General features: G+C 27.0%; 2 protein-coding genes across 2 annotated transcripts; one reads left to right on the top strand and one right to left on the bottom strand.

Moving 5' to 3' along the window:
• Positions 1 to 906: 906 nt before the first annotated feature.
• On the top strand, positions 907 to 5,486 carry LOC106789217 (syndetin). The gene is made up of 9 exons (XM_014753270.1): positions 907 to 1,489; positions 1,687 to 2,196; positions 2,314 to 2,999; positions 3,086 to 3,464; positions 3,527 to 3,805; positions 3,895 to 4,368; positions 4,452 to 4,573; positions 4,644 to 4,833; positions 4,912 to 5,486. The coding sequence occupies exons 1-9, from the start codon at positions 1,445 to 1,447 to the stop codon at positions 5,023 to 5,025; spliced, it is 2,799 nt and encodes a 932-aa protein (XP_014608756.1). The 5' UTR covers positions 907 to 1,444; the 3' UTR covers positions 5,026 to 5,486.
• Positions 5,487 to 10,987: 5,501 nt separating this feature from the next.
• On the bottom strand, positions 10,988 to 13,149 carry LOC106789219 (ADP-ribosylation factor 6). The gene is made up of 5 exons (XM_014753274.1): positions 13,005 to 13,149; positions 12,221 to 12,346; positions 12,002 to 12,105; positions 11,709 to 11,907; positions 10,988 to 11,529 (listed from the first exon to the last, which is right to left on the bottom strand). Exons 2-5 carry the CDS (start codon positions 12,300 to 12,302, stop codon positions 11,387 to 11,389), a joined length of 528 nt encoding a protein of 175 aa, XP_014608760.1. The 5' UTR covers positions 12,303 to 12,346; positions 13,005 to 13,149; the 3' UTR covers positions 10,988 to 11,386.
• Between the last annotated feature and the right edge of the window lie 34 nt (positions 13,150 to 13,183).

The following is a 13,183-nucleotide window of genomic DNA, read 5'->3' as shown; positions in this document are numbered from 1 at the left end:
GCTACCCTGTTTTCTCTTCTACCCTTCCCTTTCCTTCCCTTTCCCCTACCTATCATACCCCTACCCCTTCTCATCACCTTTCCTTCTCCACTTTTCTATTCTATTCTATTTTATTCTATTCTATTCTATTCTCTTCCCCCACATCTGCTGTTACCTTTACCTTTACCTTTACCTTTACCTTTCCCACCCCTTGTTATTTTACTCAATGTGCTATCATCCCTCGAGACCTTCCCTGCCAAATTCCAATTCCTTTAACTCCTCACCCTTTTAATTCTACTCCCTCTCCTTGTCTCGTCTCGTCTCGTCTCGTCTCTCTCTCTCTCTCTCTCTCTCTCTCTCTCTCTCTCTCTCTCAACAACCCTTAAATTCATTTTCCTTCTCTGTTTTCTTTTCTTTCTTTTTTGTTTTAGATTTATTCGTTTACTTTATATCCCACGCTTTTCTTTAACGAACCACGCTGTTATTTTTCCATAGAATTCAATTTACGATCGAGTTTCCACGATTATTATTTCAATGCCAATATTGATACTTTTCGTTCGATCGAAGTCTCTCGTTGTAATAGTTATATTTTTTTTTAATAAAACTATTATGCATTAAGTTAAGTATTTTTCTTTCCTATCGTATTTCTGCCATATTTCTTAGAAATGTACGATGATCAATATAATTTGTAATATATTAATTTTATCTATGTGCGATAGAACAAAAATTATTAGAATTATTAAATATTTCGTAATATATATATATTTTATCATTTAATATTTATGAAAACATTCATAAGGGGTATGCATTTATCGACGAATGTATCGCGATCTACCTTACCGGCAGGGAATCGCGAATGCAATTAAAGTAGCACATCTATCGTCATTTATGTGAACTACGTATTGAATATATTAAACAACACCATATTTAGTTGAATAAATAAACGTTAAGCATTATTTGTATGAACTATAATAAGGTCTAAGATACAGTGATTATAGTGTAGTAATTAATATTGTTAATTATAAACATACGTGAATATATTTCTTTAGATAGTTTTTAATTGTATAATGTAATTTACGTTGGAAATAAGATTACTCAATTACAGTTTGTCTGTGTTTACGTTTGGGAAATTCCCCAATTGTCAGATGTAGAAAAAAATAAAAGAAAATATATAGGATCGGTCTATCATTAATATTACGTATTATAAACACATACACACACATATTGACTCACGATCGGAATTTATTATGTGATCATAAAGTGCAATGTGCAATGTAATAATGCAACTGAAAGATTATTTATAAAATAAGATTGATGATAATACGTTCGATGTTGTCCTACTGTTGTCTACGTTGACAATAGGAAGACGAATTTTGAAAATAAAAAACATGCATCGGTAGTTTTAAGTAATCAAGATCTGTCATTAAAGTATAAAAGTATTAAATGAAACACACAAGTTTTCATCATGGAAGATTTGAAATACAAATTCTTGAGTTTTATTAACAAACAGGTACCATTATTCATTTATTTATACAAGTTCTTGATAATATTTAAACAAATGTTTGTTTGAATTATTTCTCTTTTTATTTTGAATATGTTCAGTAAAGCTTTTAAGGTTAAACATTGGTTTATATTGAGACAAATGTAATATTCGCATATGATTGTATTAAAATTGCAATGTTGTTCATTTTTAATTCATTTTTGTAGAATACAGTGAAAGTTCCGATTATGGGTTTAAATCCAGCCTTGTTAGAAACGGAACAAAAATGCGAAGACTTACAATCTGAAACAGGACAATCGACTGAAAGTGAACATATTCCGGATCAAGAAATATTGGAATCTATTGAGAAGATTTATTTTAGAAAAGATGATGACTTTGATCCAAGTAGATACGAGTTAGAAAAATTATTAAAAGTATTGCAGTCAAAGGAAATAGAAAAGCGTTACAAGAAACTTAAACAACAGTATCAAGTTGTGTCGAAGAAAGTATTGCAGCTAATTCTGCAGAAACAAAGTGCTTACGAAAAGGAATTCGATAATATCTTAGTCATACAAAACCAACTTCAGAATATGTTGGCAATATGCAGAATGGGAAGGCAGGATCTGAAAGTAGCTAAGGAACAATTTACTAAAGCCATTTTAGGAATATTGGCCAATTATAAAAAACGTCAAGATATTGAGAAATTATTAAAAAATGTACATACCATCAAAAATTTTGTGAGTATATTTTTTCTTTTTTTTTTAGATTAACAGCAATGAAATCTATCTAATCAAGAAAATTAAGTTGATATCATTTGTTGAACGTATAGCAAATTTAGATCATATTTATTTTAGCAACGTATGGGAGACCAATTGGAGGAACTTCTGGGCAAGAAAAATTATCCTGGCGCAATTTCACTTTTATTAAAATGTCAACGAGATGCGCAGACTTACAAGCACTTTAAATGCATCGCAGCTTTGAATGGAAAATTACAAGATATTTTAGAACAAACTGAGAAGACTTTAGACGATACACTTTCTAAAATGTGCACGCACTTTGATGAAACTGTATATACTTCAATACAAGAAGCTTACATGTTATTAGGAAAAGCAGAAACTGCTGTAGATCAAACGAATTTGCATTTTACTGCTGCCATTCATAATACAGCATTCTCTGTTATTCATTCGTACACGGAAGAAGATACGCAGAAACATTATATACAATTATGTCAATCTGTACCTAAAGATAAATCTGTACTTTGCTTGATAGAACTTTGTATATCGCTGTGGAACATACTGATCTCTTATTGTCGAGTTATTTGTTGGCATAATGTACATGAGAGTAGTAAAAAGAATCATTCGGAGGAGAAGGATTTTGAAAAAATTATTACTAATCAATATGCCAAGCATAAATTAGATTTAAGTAGTATGATGCGAATGTGGTCCGAGGTAGAAGCTGAAATATCCATGTATTTGTCCAACGCCGACTTGGTTTATATTAAATTCGAACAGTATGTTCACATCTTGGGAATAGTTAATCGGTAATGAAATATTTATTCTTACATATACATAAAAATTTATCATTTAAGATGTAAAAAAACATTTACAAAATTAATTTTTATTATAGATTAATGGAACTTGGAGAATTGTCTGGTTATAAATTTGAAAGGTTACAAGAATTCATGCAAAAACAATCTCAATTATATTTTTCACATTACAACTTGTCTCGTTTGGATGAACTTAGAATATTTCTTGAAAACGATGGATGGGAATTGTGCCCTGTTAAACCTAATTTCGTGGCAACTCAATTGCAAGAATTCAAAAGTTTGAAACCAATATTAAACAAATCTAAAGTATGCAACGGTTTGGATACTTCGATCATCAGTGAAACTGAAACCTCTATAGATATTGAATTGTTGTTACAAAAGTATCTTGAATATGGTGCATCACCTTTCACTGTTGGACTCGATGACACAGTAGAAGAAGATATTTCTGCTCGTTACAAGGTTTGTTAAATTAAATAATGTGTTTTATATAATATTATTTCAATAATTATGATATTGTTTAGGATGACTTATCCGATGATTCCGACGATGATATATTTGATGAAATAAGTCGTGAATACGTCGATGAATCGGAACACACTAAAGTTAATAAAAAGAAACATAAACACAAACATAACGAACCAATAGTTACGAATACAACTCTGACCATTTTGAGGGTGTGTGGAAAGTATTTGCAAATGTCCAGGCTCTTAAGATCAATTGCAGTCGCTGTTACTAAAAGCATGATACAATTTTTTGAAATTTATTTCTACACAGTGCATTTATTTTTCACCGCAGATCTTGTAAGTTTATTTTATATAACTTTATAATATATTTTTTGCTCAATTTAGTATAAAATAAAATTTCATAACGAACGTATTAATTTTTTTAGCAAATAAGCAGTGAAATTTTGTATAGTCCAAGATTAAAATTGTCACTTAATCGTATGAAAGACAACTTCATAGTCAGTGAAACTGAAACGGACGATAATGCGAGTTCAAATTGTAATAATAAAGTGAGACAACCGCATTTGTCTTCTAGTGTCATCTTGTCGCAACCTGATAAACTTTATGGATTAACTGAACGTATTGTAGCTGTTGAATCATTAATATTTTTAGGACAACAATACGAAAACTTAAAAACTTATTTAGAACACCTCCTTGGTAGTAGTCCACAAAGAGGATTTTTGCATCCTTTTTATACGCAAACAATTGTATGTACTACAGATTTAAGAAAACCAGTTTATATGGCAGTGGTGTCGCAAACATTCGATATAGCAAATATTTTAAATTTGATGAATAAAGTCAATTGGGAAGTAACTGATGTTATGTCTCAGCATAGTAATTACATCGATGTTTTATTAAAGGTAATACACATTCGTTATACTTTCATAAAATATTTGCATATCATGAAATCAATGTTTTATTTATTATTTCTATTTTATACTAGGAGATAAATGTGTTGAATGAAAAATTAAATAACATTGCAAATTCGATTCCTTTATCCGAAGAAGTTCATGCTTCCATATGGGAAAATGTTGCACATTTAATTACGCACACTTTGGTTGAAGGGTAAGTACATTTTATAAATAATAAAAATACAAATAAATTACGTGTATACGTAATTTTTTATACTGTATAGTTTTTCCTGCGCAAAAAAATGTTCGAATGGAGGAAGAGGATTAATGCAACTGGATTTCACGCAATTGAAATTAAAATTTGAACAATTGTCTACCCTAAAACCGATGCCGCATAATGATTACGTAGAATCTTATATCAAAGCTTATTATCTACCAGAAAATAGTTTGGAAGAATGGATCAAAGAGCATAAAGTAATTGTGTAAAATATATTTACTTTACATGATATATTATTTTAAATTTATATATATAATATTATTTTCTCTTTTCAGGAATACTCAGTAAAACATTTGATAGGATTGATTTGTTCCGTTTGTCAAAATAACAAAAAAACAAGACAACGTTTAATAGCCAGCGTAGACAACGAGCAAAGACCTTGTAGATAGCATCAAATAATCCACTATAGTACGGCACAAGATTTAGTTGAAATAGAGATTATCTGAAAAGAGGTATAATATCATTTATAAATATACAGTGGGTGTCATTTAAAATCGTATGCTGTTAAGATTATTAGATTTTTGCTTGAAAATTATTGGCATAATTTATTCAGTATGAAGACACAATTTAGAAATGAATACATTAATATATTTGTATTACATATTTAATGAGAGTTTTATGATAGGCAAATTTCGGATTTGAAATTATCGAATGACATCATTAAAATCGAACGTTCGATATTTTGGCGATTATCGAAGTATATCGAGACTACAGTATCATTTCGTAATACGAGTGAAGAAGATCGAAATTTTATCCTTCTTACAAGTAAGCTTTAAATAATAAAACAATAATACATTGTTTAAATAATTTAAATAATTTTGATTTGATATTTTATTCAATGAAAATTTGAAATTCAAAGTCATTGTTGGATAGAAATGTTAAAACAAATGTATTTTAATTTAAACAATTTAAAATATAAATAGATTAAATTCAAATGTTCGATATACTTTAAATTATTATTAATTAATCTAAGATAATGTATATTGTTGTCTAAAAACACGGAATATATGATCGGTGTACCGTTGTCCTTAAAAACCACTGTTAGATTGGCATAATATCATCTTTTAAAAACAATTAAGATTTTTTGTATTTATCACTTTATATCTATGATTTTCCCCCCGAAGCTATGTATATGTATACAACGAAAATAATATTCAAAAAGTCATATAAACAACAATCGATAAAGTAACTTTCATAGAGGACAATGATTCAGTCTAACGGTGGATTTCGAGGAGGACGGTGCACCTGTCATATACTCAGTGTTTATAAACTACAATATATATTTCCTTCGATTAATTAACAATCATTTCAGGTATATCGAATATTTTATTATTATTTATAAGTGTTTAAACTATAGAATACATTTGTTTTAACGTTTTTTAATTTAATAAGCATAACAGTGTATAATTTTAAATGACACTTGTGCATATATATCGAATATTATTAATAATTACTAAGACAAGATTAATCTCAAAAAAAAAAAGTAATTAACCTCAATTTGTTTTACATTATTATGAATTTATAAATGAATACGATTAATGCATAATATATATATTTTTCTTTTTGTACAAGCAACAATTAATTAACTATAGGCACGTTACGGTATGCAAAAATATTTAAGACGTTTTATTCCAACATTAATTTTTATTGATTCTCTATTTTTTATTTTTCTTTTTGTTAGATCTGAATTTTTATTATTATTATTATTATTATTATTATTATTATTATTATTATTATTATTATTATAAATTTGATTCTCATTTTGTTTTTAATTAGATCTTTTAAAGAGTGATCTTTTACATTAAATATGAATCTCTGAAATACATAATTAGTTATATATATATATATAATGATAGTATTATTTATATAAGATGAAAAAGTATATCTATGCTAAGAAAATGATAAACACATTGTAATTATAATATATTAAAGTTACATAAGCTTTTTATTCGATTACAAAAACGCTTTATTAAGACTTTTGAAAACTTAATTAGGATTAAAATTAAAAAAACAGAAATAGAGGTCTTTGTATAATTAACTTATACTGTGCACGCATCTACTACGTATAAGTGCATCGTTGGAATATATTATTGATTGCTATACAGCTTTAATTACTACAACGTGAATCTCGAAAAGAAAAAGATTTATTAACTTGTATAGGAAAAAGTAATATGTGGGTTACTTTATTTCATATATATATAAATAAAGTTAAATAATATATTAAAGTAAATTTTAAGGTAATGGTGTTGTACAGATATCTAAGATACACGAATATGCAAAATCATATATCTGGTGTGATGATTATGGTGACTAGATAATCATAATAATCTTGTTAATTGCTATACAATTAATTAACCTCTTGCATTATAACAACGCATAAGACTTGTCATATGTTTTATAATCTAAACATGGAAAACAGGGGTTTTATTCATGGCAAAGCATAAAATATAATATCAACTTTGGCATGCAGTTCTATGCGTTTAATTATATTGCAAGGGATTTATATTTAAAATTATTACGTAAAGTATTAATGAATTTACAACAAGCATTTGTTACTACAAGAATAATAATATATAATTGTTATAATAATTACAAGATAAATGAATCATTTAAAAAAAAAAAGGAAAAGAAAAAAAAAGTAATCGATATAAGCATATTTTTGTGTTACATTATAAATGTCCTCTTACATAATTTCCTTTGGTAAAAAAATAATAATAATAATAATAGAAGAAATAGAATTTATTTGAGATATTGCTTGTGAAACATTAGAATTTTCAGGAATTTAAAGAAATCTTTATTATACAAATTATAATAATGTACATAAACATGTATAGTTTATAGATTACTTTAATCTCTATTTTATAAAAAATTTCCATATAACTAATATGTTTACCATTAGAAGTAAATATGGATTGTGCTATAGTGTTGTTTTACAGACACTAAAAACCGGAAAAATCCACTTGCACCTTTTACTAATTATTATCGCTATGAAAAGTTAATTTGTTCAAATATTTGTGTATTATTTCCAAAATTACAAGTTTTCGTTACCAGTCTTACTACGATTTCTCGATGAAGAATTTGTTTTATTTTCTAAATTTTTACAAAAGATTCGCAAAAGAGATTCGAATACAATTCCAATGCATCTACAGATCAAAATGCTTTCTTCTTCTCTCTTCTTCTTCTTCTTCATTATTCTATTCCTTTAAAACGAATAATATTATTTAATAGCAAAAATATATATAAATATGTGACATAATTTTTGTTTTAATCTATTTAAAGGCAAAAGCCAATGTATTATGTTATCATTTATTTATTTCCTTTTAATTTTTATTGTTAATTACGATGCAAAGGAATTTTTGGCTATTAGTGCAAACAAATTAAACTAAAATACATCTTATTATAATTTTCAAAATGACTTGACAATTTTTAGCGCTTAATAACATGTGGCCCCCAAGTTCGACGTAATGTTTATACATATCTCATTAAGATCTATCAGCAGGAAAACAAAATATTTTTTACAAATATGCGTCTACGTTCTTATAATAATAATAATAATAATATTAATAATAATAATAAAACAATATTAATAATAATAATAATAATTAAATGCGACACGACAATAGTCACATTAATTTTAAAATTGATAATAGTGAGTGTACAGGAATTAAACTTGCACATTGTTTAATAAACATGATACTATTTGTAAACGTATCATCTACTTTGGACATAGAATTGTTTTTTTTTTTTTTTTTGAATGAGAAGAGAAAAAAACAACAAAATTTAAAAAGAGAAAATGAAGGACATGTAATATAAGCAATTATTAATAACTTATTTTCAGCGCCGAATGATCTATTTTCTGTATAGATCAGCGCTCTCGCTCTCTTACGTATATGTATGATAATTAATAATTTTACATCGGGCGGCAGGAAAATATTTTTGCATAATAATATCAATATATATAAGTAATCAACAATTAATTATGAGAATCGAGTCTATATTTTGTACATAAGTGATTTCTTTACTTTTTTTTTTTTTTTTCTTTTTTTATTATTTACTCCGCGTTTACTCAACAAAAATCCCTATTATTGTATTGCTATTAGTTAAATAGTAATAGTAGTAGTAGTAGTAGTAGTAGTAGTAGTTATAGTAGTAGTCACTATATGCACAATAAAATGTTGTAATATTCAAAAAAGTGCTATAAATTTTGTTATAGAGTGTTCAGGCTTTGGCTTTTTTATTTTTTTTTCTTTTTTTATTTTTCTTTTTTAGTTTATTTTATTAATACAACGAATAATCTCTATGGTTATACGTTTTTGTTTTAATCGAATGTCTCATATCAATTTTTGCGTTCTCATATTTTTCTTTTTTTTTTATTATGTAATATTAGGAATAAATATGATGAAACATTGCACGATGACATTTAATAAAATTCGTGTTTTAAGTTTTGTTTTGAAGAGAAAAAGAAACGGATACATGGTTGTTGTGCAAATGGTGAATCAATGAAGAAGACATTTTTTGAAATAACATTGGAAAAACGTTTGAACAAATGACGTTTTATACTAACAATTAGATTATACATAAGCTTTATAAATTGTTTACGATATCAATGATAACATATTATAATGGAACACACAGAAAATAATGTTAGATAATTAATATGCACATTCCTTAATGTTTTTTCTTTTTTCTTCTTCTTATTCTCATGATTCGAATGATATTATTATTATTTATGATTATATATTTTTTCTATCGAGCTCATACGATTAATACTTATGGTTTTATATACAATGGAGCATATAAAAAAGTATGATTTATCGTGTGGAATATAACATAGAATTCTGTATCACCTTCTCTTCAGTATCTTAATAGCAGAAATGTTTGACGAATTTTATTGCGCTTGAATTGTATGCATATTTTTGGGTAGATTTAAAAAAGAAAAATAAGAAATACAACTGAAGAGACGTTGGAATGCATTAATTAAGTTTTAATTTTGTACAAATCCTAAATGCGTTAATGGGATAACAAAAGGAAAGAACTTTAAATAAAACAAGCTTTATATAATTAAAAAAATTAAAAGAACATTTTAGTTGGATGATCCATTGCGACAAAAAATGAATTATTAATTGATACTACATAATATAGCCATAGAGCGTTCATCAGGATCAGCACATGTTGTTAAAGAAAATACCATGACATTCCAAAGCCCGATATTTATTATCCTTCTCTAAATATAGATCATATTTTTACACAAAGTATTCCTTTTTTCTTTCTTTCGTTCTTGTTTTTTTAGTTAACTTAGGATCTCTTTTTATCAAAGTTACATAATGCGAATTATCAAAGGAACGAGTTTTTTGTTTTTCTGTTTATAGACTTACAATTGCGAATATTAATATATATTTTTTAATATATATATATATGTAATATGCATTAGCTTATCTTTTCTTTTTTTGTTATTGTTTCTTTTTCTTTCCGTTGTAAGTATATAAAAACCTGGAATTTATAATTCGATTGAACGATTGTGAATATTAATTCGTGTTTTCAGTTTCATCTTATTCTATTAATTATTGAAAAAAAAATATATATATATATATATGCATATATATTAAAGAAGGATTTGTAAGATACACAACATCTTTGATAAAACTTACAATTTGTGTTGGAGAAATATGGCAACCTAATTCTAACTATTTGTTTGTTGTTATTATTAATACTTGCATATAGTAAAAACGTTGGCATTGTGTGTATGTAGTTGTTGTTGCTGTTGTTACATAATAACACGTTCCTTTAAACTGATAGTATCAATGAGTAGTATAACTGCAAGTCGTACGATAATTTGCCCCTTATATTTTGTGCGAATAAACATGTCCATTTTATTTTATTATTTCTTTCTATTAAGATTATCTTTGAATTTCAATTAAAGTGAAGTATGAAAGTGTAGGAATCGGATATAAAAAAATAAAGTAAGAAAGTAGGGGAATTATTATGCGATATCATTGATAAACACTTTCATGTACTTCACTAGAACTGGAAGACTACATATGGACAGTCGATGAATTCAAGTGAATATTCTGATTTGTAGAAAAAGTGAATTATACATTAGATTATACGTTACGTTAGTGTATCAATGTACTGTATACTTAGTGTTTACAACCACATTAAATCATTGTAATAATATACAGTCAGAAGAAGGCATGACAATCCCATAAGGATGTACAATTTCCTTAAATACCACAGTTAAATGTTGCGAATGTTAAAATATTTTATAATTCTGTTACGACGCATTATTTTTCATTTTGTTTTTATAAATACGTACGATTTCTAAAAGTGTTTAAATTATAAGAAAATGCAGTCTGAAAGTATATAACTCTATTTGATAATGTTTTAATTACATCTTATGGGTGGCAATGGACAGCTAATAATAATAATTAATTAATAATTAATGATGATTACAATTTCTCTTAGTTGGCTTCATGATATATTACTATGCTCTTATTATCAATATTTATTGGAACACACACCACAGTATGTAAGGAGCATTTCTGAATTGCAGTATCTCTCTCTTTCTCTTTCTCTTTCTCTCTTTCTTTCTTTCTTTTTATCGAAATCATTCCATTGATATTCGATCAATGTTCAATTGTGCCTTACAATGGAGCCTCCGTAATGTGATAAGTTTTTAAATAAAAAATACAGGTGTATATTCTTTCCTTTTTCCATATCTATAGCCAAATTAGATGAAAAATAAATATTTGCTCATAATTTATGGTTACTGGTCAACCATGTGAGCCCTTCGTAAAGCCCATCTCCAGTTGTAGCGCACGATGGTTGAACGTACCAATTTCTGTCTCGTATCCTAGTTAACCCCAATTTTTCTTGAATCTCATGGGGTTTCATCGCTAAATGTAAAATCATATTCTTAAGGAAATTCTCAATGAGTTCATTCATATGTGCATATGTTCTCATGAATATAAAGTATACAACGATGAATGTAATATAATAATATCTATGAAAGATTTTAATTAATGCTACATTTAATGTAGCATTGATTGTTTTTATTTGCAGTGTAACAACTTACCATCAGGAAGATCTTGTTTATTAGCAAAAATTAAAATAATAGCATCACGCATTTCTCTATCATTAATAATCCGATGGAGTTCTTGACGTGCTTCGTCAATCCTATCTCTGTCAGCACAATCTACTACAAAAATAAGACCTTGTGTTCCTGTGTAATAGTGACGCCATAAGGGACGTATTTTATCCTGTCCACCTACGTCCTGAAAAATAAACCCACGATGATGAATATTAAACTTAGACATTTAACGCATCAATATTATTATTAACATGGAATAATTTGAACTTTTGACTTACCCAGACATTAAATTTAACATTTTTATAGGTAACAGTTTCTACATTAAATCCTACAGTCGGTATAGTTGTCACAGACTGTCCTAATTTAAGTTTATACAATATTGCTGGCGTCAATAATTAAGGAAATTAAAAGACATAAGTGTTGAATTAGATTGAAATTGTAATCGAATAAGGAAGGTATCAATTAGACTAAAAATTAAATGAAATTATAAAGGATACTAGTTTTTCCTGCAGCATCCAATCCCAACATGAGAATACGCATCTCCTTGTTGCCAAAAATTTTGGACAACAACTTTCCCATCTTGCCAGCTGCTTTCTAGGCACCTGCCACCTGGATTCCATATACTGTATAATATTAGAAAATTCAAGACTTATCTTTTATTCATACAAGAATACAAGTAACAATAATCATATCATTATAATGTCCTCATTTCATGAACTATTATAATATCATAATAATGAAAATATACGTTTGATTAAATACAATTAAATGTTGCTATCAATTCAATCATTTGTGTAGTATTCTTTCAGAAAATAAAGAATTTAAATACACACAAATATACCTAACCTATAAAAACTCATAACGTTCGAGATAAAAAGAAAAGGGTTGGAAAATAAAAATCGTACACCTCAAAGGTGTGTGTATGTACAAAAAATAGATAATCAATAATAGAATGATGAATGAAATGAATAAAATGCTGTTTTTTTTTGTTCTTAAGAGTAATAACGAGGATGTAAAAAAAGAAAGAAAAAAGGAAACGTTAGGAATAAATTGATAAAATAAAAAAGTTAAATGCTGAGTGATCTACCTACAATGTGTGGGATGTAAAATTGTATGATAAACGGATAGCAAAGTCTGAAGATTAGAATAATTAAATAACCTTTACCATTAGTAATATAACAATAATAATGATAATAGTAAATGAATTTTAAATTGGAATGAGAGTATAATGAGAAGAATAGCATAACGAACAATAGGATAAAGTATTTTATCTTCACCCACGCATTTTTTATATGACAATCGATGACGAATTTGATTAAAGTATGTTGCAGTATATATTTTATCTCTTTCTAACTTTATTGGTTATATTTCTTTTTTTTTTTCCTTCTTTCTTTCTTTTTTTAAGATCAATTAACACGTTAAGAGTCAATTTATGAACTATGCACATATATATATATATA

This window comes from Polistes canadensis, unplaced genomic scaffold (genome assembly GCF_001313835.1).
Source record: "Polistes canadensis isolate GaletaPanama2010 unplaced genomic scaffold, ASM131383v1 scaffold_171, whole genome shotgun sequence".
Taxonomy (NCBI): Eukaryota; Metazoa; Arthropoda; class Insecta; order Hymenoptera; family Vespidae; genus Polistes; species Polistes canadensis.
The sequence above is the reverse complement of the archived record's forward strand: the minus strand, read 5'-3'. Positions and strand labels throughout refer to the sequence as shown.

Coding starts and splice junctions, on each gene's coding strand:
- LOC106789219 (XM_014753274.1), bottom strand. CDS start 12,302: ATGGGAAAGTTGTTGTCCAAAATTTTTGGCAACAAGGAGATGCGTATT. Junction 12,106..12,220: donor GGATGCTGCAGGAAAAACTA/GTATCCTTTATA, acceptor TATTGACGCCAG/CAATATTGTATAAACTTAAA. Junction 11,530..11,708: donor TAAACAAGATCTTCCTGATG/GTAAGTTGTTAC, acceptor TTTTACATTTAG/CGATGAAACCCCATGAGATT.
- LOC106789217 (XM_014753270.1), top strand. CDS start 1,445: ATGGAAGATTTGAAATACAAATTCTTGAGTTTTATTAACAAACAG. Junction 3,000..3,085: donor ATCTTGGGAATAGTTAATCG/GTAATGAAATAT, acceptor TTTTTATTATAG/ATTAATGGAACTTGGAGAAT. Junction 4,574..4,643: donor ACGCACACTTTGGTTGAAGG/GTAAGTACATTT, acceptor TATACTGTATAG/TTTTTCCTGCGCAAAAAAAT.